The 7,998-nt window shown below is 44.1% G+C and overlaps 1 protein-coding gene across 3 annotated transcripts in view; it reads left to right on the top strand.

Annotated features, from left to right (window-relative positions):
* The first annotated feature begins 720 nt into the window (after positions 1–720).
* Positions 721–7,998, top strand: part of adamts6 (ADAM metallopeptidase with thrombospondin type 1 motif, 6) — a 68,269-nt gene continuing 60,991 nt past the window's right edge. For all 3 annotated transcript variants that reach the window (XM_013137015.4, XM_010863774.4, XM_034297112.1), the window contains exons 1-5: positions 721–1,175; positions 2,768–3,285; positions 3,697–4,091; positions 6,453–6,618; positions 7,551–7,810. In XM_013137015.4, the coding sequence (XP_012992469.1) occupies positions 3,180–3,285; positions 3,697–4,091; positions 6,453–6,618; positions 7,551–7,810 (927 nt within the window). In that variant the 5' untranslated portion in view covers positions 721–1,175; positions 2,768–3,179. The remainder of the gene's footprint in view (positions 1,176–2,767; positions 3,286–3,696; positions 4,092–6,452; positions 6,619–7,550; positions 7,811–7,998) is intronic.

The following is a 7,998-nucleotide window of genomic DNA, read 5'->3' as shown; positions in this document are numbered from 1 at the left end:
CACCATGATATACCATTATATACCATTTGTCACTTCAATTTAACTGTCCATTAATAATGGATGAAAGATGCACTACATGTTTCAACCACTAGATGGCGCCACAATCCTTCACCTTATGTAGTCACAGGCTGGACAACATTCTGCTAAATTGCAGAATTGCCTAATTTGCATAATCATATTTCCCTATGCCAATTTAGTCAATGGTTCGTTTCAGAAACTACACTCAAGTCAATAATTGTTATACTAACTAGGTAGACAATATCCTTGGCGGAAAGTTTCATTTCAACCATATATTTAATTCAAAAGCAGTTGTGAGTGCTTGCTGTACATATGGGCAAAGTCTAGGGCAGGCTTTTAAACCTTAGTGATTTAACCACACTTTATGACCTATATAGATGAATCTTATAGAAAAGATAATTCACACAAAACATAATTTGGTGTGTGTTCATCTAAAAAAAACATATTTCAAAGTTAGCCAAAATATGAATTAATGCCAAACTTCTTGCAAATACATTGGAGAAGAGATGTTTCTGCACCCTATTTGTACCCCCCAAACCTCCACACCCTACACGTGATATTAGAGCGGAACATGCGCACAGCTGATTGTTAGAATATAGGCACATCTGCAATGACGTCAGCTGAACCTCCCAGCCTGAAAAAGCTGCCAATTTGAAGCAGCTAGGAACTTGGCTATGGTTCCAGGCCGGGTATACTGTATTAAAGGGAGCTACTTCAACTCTTTGCTGAGTTGCATGCACTGTCCTAGACTTAGACTATTTTTGTTATTACTGTGCGGAATACTACCTGCATTGTCCAAAAGTAACATCTAGCAAACACACCACGTCTAGCTATTTTATTGAGGACGTTGGGCTATACATTATTCTTATTTTGTAGTTTGTGTAAAAAATATTATTGGGGGATATACAATTTTCAAGACACTTGTATCTTAGATAGAGCTGCTCTCTATTTTCTGTCAAGTGGAAGAGAGCCGCTGCAGTAGCGGCATGAGAGTCCAAGAGAAAGAGAATGACATGAACCAAGAAGAGATGGACAGAGGAGAGAAGTGATTTGGCTACTACGGAACTTCGGTGCTGACGAAGTCTATTGTCTGCACTCTATAACGTTGCTCTCTCCTCCACCGTTGGGCTTTGCCGCCGACTATGAAGATGAAGACGGTAACTATATGTTTGTAGTCTAACAGCACTCCATCACACAACTACAGAACGCTCATGCACTACCGCCGCAGATTATCAGTTTTCTTTTAATGTAGACAACCCATCTTTGCAAAATATCAGAAAATGCAATGAGTATCTTTTCACATTATAGCATACAACTTTCGGATATATTTGAACAAATTTGTATAATAAATGAAACGTAAAAAAAGTTGCTTAGTAAAGCCGGCACTTGGAATTCCTATGAAAGAACCGGGTGAGTAGCCTAAATGTGGCATTGTGTTTGCATCCACTTTTCCATTTCTTTTAATGAACTACAGTGTGTCTTTTAATATTGGTTGGATGCAAATAAGAACTTATTAGTTTATATTGCACTCTCAGTGTCATTTGCTAGAATGCGTCCACATCTGCAAGAACGGTCTGTCTGCCTTTTGACTAAGTCAAACAAACCCACTTGACCGAGATAGTGTCTCTCTGAAGTGTATACAATAGCTCAATAATGATCCCGGCATTTTCACTATTTTCGTTATCACCAAAATAAGAAGGTCGCTGAAATATTGCTGTATTCCAGTAGTCGTTGATCTACAAACCCTCTTAGATTAACTTTAAAGTAGCAGTGAAAAGTAAATTGTTTTTATATGATCGGTCTGTCGGTGTAGTCTGATGCAGTCGGGCCGGGTGCCAAATGTCTAGGTCAGACTGAGTGGCCAAGTAGATTTAGCGGTGCTGTCTGGAAATGTGCGTCTAGATGTTCATTTTACAGCCCTTACAGAAGGTGCAACACGCTGCTTCCAACACTTTGGATTATGTCCAGAGACAGATACCCACCCACATTGTTTTTACGCAACTTCCAATAGATTAGATGTGATTGATGGAATTTACGTTTTTATCGTTTTCACTAAGACAAACTTGGAACGTCGCTTGGTTTCTAACGTTAGAGAATGTAGTTTATGAGCTGTGTGAGTCAATCGTTATTTCTTTCTTAAAGAATAAGTCTTTTGAATAGTAGAACAATTGATAGATTAATACATTTATTGATAGTTTCATTGATTTTATTGCCTTACTAAACCTTTACTTCTGCGTTGGGACGCGAGTGCGCACGAACACGCACGCGCGCAAACTCATTCATGAGGGCTTGCTGAGACAAACGGCTGAGCTTTTGATTTTCTCCTGGCTGTAGAGAGAGTCAGTGGGAGAGGGATGACACAACCTGTTATAGAAACAGATGTTGTGATGACTGAGGACATCAGAGCACAGGCTGCTTTTGTACTTGATCAATGTGTTATGGTGGTGTTGTTGTGACATTTTGTAGAATATCCAAGAAACTGACCTCTCCTTAGCTGTGGAGAAGATGGCATCATAAACTCTGGGCAAACACCTGGACCTGCAGGGTCTAGCAAGAATCTTAGTGCATGGTATTCCTTCCATGTATTTCTACTGTTGGTTAAAATGCTTTGCTTTTATTTGGCAACTTGTTCAACGGCTAATTGCAATTTGGAGATGAACAGTTAAGTTTGTGTAGTATTTTGCAATCTGTAGACTCTTTGGTTTTGTAATAGGTATGCTTATTGAACTACTCAATGATGTGTTCACAGGTATGCAGATGGATTGGTCAAGACAGTCTTCCTATACAGATGTAGATCAATAGATCTGCTGCTGGGTTTCAACTGACTGACTGATCTACAGATGGATTCTAACAAACACATTATCCATGAGTGGCTGAAATGAGCTCCAAGGGAAACGCCAGTGAGGTCTGGAAGTGTCCCCTGCCCTCAGGAGGTGTCTGATGTTCCTCTGAGACGTTGTCTGGATGAGACGTGGATAAGACCTTGATGAGACAAGAAGAGAAGCTGAAGCAGTGAGAAACGTTTCCCACACAGAGGACCTTAGACCATGGACTTACAGTTCCAGGCCCGCCGGGCTGATAGCGTGTTCCTAGCCTGCCAGTAGCACCACCACCCCCCTTTACCCCTCCTCCCCCCAACCCCATGTCAGATCTTTCTCTGAATGATGGAAATTTTGTGGAAGACGCTGACCTGTATATTGATTTTGAGCCCGGTGGTGGTGGTCATGGCTTCCGCGGAATTTCGAAAACTTTCGCACAACTCACAAGGTAGGATTGACCTCATGGCTTCGTTCGCACATCTTGTCTTCTCCCATTTTAACGGTTGGTGTTTGTGGTCAGAGGTAGGTGGGTGTGACGCGTGGTGGCCCCCGGCTCGGATGTTGTTACCGAGGGGTAAACCCACGGCATATCTCAACCTGCTGGCTATTTGTGTCTGTCCTGCCGGTCACTCTCTGAGTTCTACCATAGGAATAAACTGACCTAATGTCTATAGTGTCTCGACCTCTCTGTGTCATGCATTTGTTGGAAGACCCCGTTGTATTAAATATGTCTTCCTGTGGCAGGCTGTCCATGCTCTCAGGTTTACATTCTGTGCTCATTCTTCTCTCCCTCCTTTCCTCCACCTCGTGCACCCGTCCTCCGATGCGTCACCCCTCCAACCGTTCTGATCCGTTGAAGACGAGTACCTGTCCTATCTGCAGCACTATCAGCTGACGGTGCCTGTGCGGGTGGACGAGAACGGGGACTTCCTCAGCTACACTGTGAAACACCATCGGCCCAGGAGACGGAACGCCGACACGGCGAGCACCACCCCCGGCCCAGAGCCGAGCGACTACTCCAATCAGGATCCGGCCCGCTTCCAGCTCTTCTACAGACTGTCAGCATACGGAAAACACTTTCACTTAAATCTGACCCTCAACCCCCTCCTGGTGTCCAAACAATTTACGGTGGAGTACTGGGGGAGGGACGGGCTCGAGTGGAGACACGATATGGTGGAGAACTGCCACTATGTCGGATACCTTCAGGATCAGTATGGCTCCACCCGAGTAGCGCTCAGTACCTGTAAGGGCTTGGTAAGTACCATGGGGTTCTGGGGAGGGTGTGTGTTGGATCGGATCCCACCACCTGCATGTGGCAGGGTAGTGGAATGGAGAAAATGTCAGATCGTTCTCGTTCCGGCACCCGCTCTACTTCAGGGTTTCCTCTGACCCATTTGAGTGTGTCTGAATGGATTTGAGTGGGTTAGAGTACGATCTGAGTACTCAAGGTCCTGTTTTCTGAGAAGACAAGGAGGCCCCCATTGAGCAGTGTCCTGGCTGTCTGTGTCACAGAGAGTTAATATTATGCAGTCTCTCTGCTCTGCTTACCTCAGACAAACCCTCAGCTCTCCTGTCACAGGATTAGACAGAGTGTAGTTTGCTAAATAGCATGTTGGCCTCCGTCCACTTGGCACACGGACACTGTTAGGACAGGGCCCAGTAGAGTACGTCTGACGGGGAAAGCTCTGTCCAGGCTCATCAGAGCTTTAGTATCAGCCAGTCAGCCAAAATGTTAGCCAACCAGTCAGACAGTAAAGAAATTCACAGCAAACCAGCCAGCCTACCAGTTAACTAGCCAGCCTTTCTGCCCACTATGAAGAGACTTTGTGCCAGTCAGCTAGCAAACCAGCCAGCCAGCAAGCCAACCAAACAGCCAGCCAACCAAGCTGTCAGCAATCCAGCTAACCTTACAGAACAAAACACCTGCCCTACTAAGCCAACCTCAGAGAACCCAAAACCTGTCATATATTTAGCTAACCTTAAACACCTCATCACCTACTCTAGTCAGCTAACCTTAGAGGTCCCAACACCGGTCTTACCCAGCTAAACTTAGAGAACCCAACACCTGTCCTACCCAGCTAACCTTAGAGAACCCAACATCTGTCTTACCCAGCTAACCTTAGAGAACCCGACATCTGTCTTACCCAGCTAACCATAGAGAACCCAACATCTGTCTTACCCAGCTAACCATAGAGAACCCAACACCTGTCTTACCCAGCTAACCTTAGAGAACCCAACACCTATTGTTCTCAGTAGACTGAAAGATAAGCATTCAGGGATATCACTGTTTGCTTACTAAACAGACAGCGCCAACTGTCGTTTCAGGCATGCCTCAAACTCAGGTTTCAGTTTCCTGAGATAAACTAATGCCCAGTTCAAAATGACCCCTTAGTCTTGAACCAACCCCTAGGCATGTATTGTGAGTCAGAAGTGGTGGTAAGTGTGTAGGTATTCAGTAGTAGCTACAAACAGCCCTAATCAGGGACTCATCTGATAGTGTCAGCTCATTGTTAGGAGGTTAGGGGCTACACTTGGGGATATATAGCTGAGCTTGAGTTCTCCAGTCAAAAAATAAAGAAATGAATGTGTGGCTTTCTGTGTGAATTAACAGAAACGTTTATCTCAGCCAGTGTATTGGTCCTCAAGCTTTTGATCACAGACTGACCGACTGATCAGCATTTGGGAAAACTCTTTTATTTTGAAAGGTCTCAGAACAAGGAGAAAGCCCTGTTCCTTTGTGCCAATTGCAATCATGTGAAGAAAAACATGTATTACCGTTGTGGCGGACAAACGTACTGGCAATCTCACAGCTCCAGCATCATAAATTGAATTAGTATTAGGTCTGTTTTGCCTCAGACCGTTTTAATAGGACCAAAAATGGACAAAACTGGAAAGTATCTGTAGTTTAATCTCGTAAGTTGCCAGACATACTTCATATCTTGACATCACACTCTGCTTTTATCAAATATGGGTTTCTGTTGACGTGTGCCAGGATGTCTTATTTGGTTAATTGGCTTCATTGTGTGTTTTTTACAGATTGGAGCAGCATGCCAATGTTTTTTATAAACACATTCTGAAGTACTTTTTGAATTTATGTTACAAAAGGGGGTGTTCAAGGGCAGAGAGCTGTGTACTTTGGTTCCAGTCCCAGTAATTACAGCGTTGTTCTAGGTGTAATCGCTTGTTATAACATTATTTATCAAATTGCTTCGGAGTGTGGTGTGTTTTTACATCTGACTGCAGTGCAAATCGCAGAGCAGAGCCGAGCTGTGAATTAGATGCTTTATGTGCAGTCTGTAATGTTAAGTGACTCAGGCTGGAACACACCATTAGCCATTTAGCCCTGTCTGAGGGTGCCAGTCATTTTACACATGATTGTGTATAGTCAATATGCTGATGACTGTAATTGAAATCATAGGGGTTATTTGTCAAAGTCGTTTAATTTAAATTGCATACATAGCTCACTGTCAGCTATTTAAGCTAGTATGACCTAAAATTTGTGTTGACCAAATGTTTAGACATTCTTTTTCATAGCAAAAGGAGTTATGTAGGGGGTTGTTGTTTACCCTGTTTGCTTATAACCTGTCTCTCTCAATATTCTTGTTTCTCAACAAGCACGGCGTTATAACAACAGAAGAAGAGCAGTATTTAATAGAGCCATTAAAGAATATATCGTCCACAACTTCCAGCCCGTGGGACCAGGGAGAAGGACAGCAGCATGTTATTTATAAAAAGTCTTCTATTCTCTCGCCTCAGCAGCAGCCCAGCTGTGGCATTTCAGGTTGGTGAAACATCCTAATCTCTAACTCCTTTTCTTCAACTTTTATCTCCTACCCTCCCTTCTGCACTCCTCTCACTTCCTCTCATGCCCTCCTCTGCCTTCTGGTCTGAGTAACTGACTGTTAACCAGCTGCTGTATTTAGCAGGCCGGTAGGAAGTGCTGGTTTGGTTCTAAGCCCAGGTTCCGGTAGATGTGACCACGCTGGTGTGGGTCTGGCATGTTCTGGCCTCATCTCAGCCAGGTCCATACACCAGAGCCCATCATAAAAAGACCTTGTAGTCTGTGACTAGGCACTGTTGAACCACAGCAACCAGAACGACTGAATTCCTGTGGAAGTGATTTTAAGAAAAAGGCTCATATACTCTTTATCGCCTCAGAGCTGCGACAAGGGATAGGCATCGCAGGGGAACCAGGTGGATGTGTAGGTATTTGGGCCAAGGTCTTATAAGTAGCAGCGAAGGCTGTCATCGACAGGAAGCTGACTTGCCCGGACACGTTCTACGGTATAGCCTTCCCCAGAGCATCTGGGTCATAAAGGAAGGAAGCCTTCAGCTGTAAGGTTCAAAGGGCCAGATTCCCCAACGTGTGTCTGACTGACAATATCCAACTATCTTATCTGTCTGACCGCGCCTCTGGAAAGGACTTATGTCCGATTGTTTCTTTTGATTTTCATTTAGTGACTTTTATTGCTGGTATTTGTTAAATAAATGTTCAGCTGATGGTTTGTTATCAATTCATCAGAGCAGTTTAGTCTCCCTGGAATGCGTAATCTGTATTTTTAAAGTTACCACATCCCATTAAGATGATCATCAGATAAACCATTGCATAATCACTTGAGATTGTTGTTTTTCGTCGCATGATGTCCACTTTCTTCAGTTGATAATGTTTTTTCTCTTTATAAATGATAATATTTTTTCTCTGTTCATTCACAGACCTCACAAAAAGCGGTAGCCCCTGCCAACATAGTGGTTCTTTCCCAATCTCTTCAACGTCGTCCTCTCCCGCCCCTCCATCGTCCTCTCACGCACCAGGGCCTGAGGCCGACAGCGCCCTGCCCGGCAGCAGCCACAGACAGAGGCGATCAGTCAGCACGGAGCGATTCGTAGAGACCCTGGTAGTAGCTGACAAGATGATGGTCGGCTACCACGGACGCAAAGACATCGAGCACTACATCCTGTCTGTGATGAATATTGTAAGTTTAATCCTGCTTTTTGCTTTGGTTGGCATTTTCCTCTCAGGAAAGTCCTGAGTATACAGTTTGGGTCAGTCCCAAAAAAAAGGGTTAATCTTGACTGTCCGACATGGCGTACTCTAGTGTTCACTGGATAGATGAATGTAGTAAGGTCTGTCACTTGTCCAGTCAGTACAGATAAGAGAGCA

This window comes from Esox lucius, chromosome 14, assembly GCF_011004845.1.
Source record: "Esox lucius isolate fEsoLuc1 chromosome 14, fEsoLuc1.pri, whole genome shotgun sequence".
NCBI lineage: Eukaryota > Metazoa > Chordata > Actinopteri > Esociformes > Esocidae > Esox > Esox lucius.
Note: the sequence above shows the minus strand (reverse complement) of the source record. Positions and strands in the feature narration are given on the sequence as shown.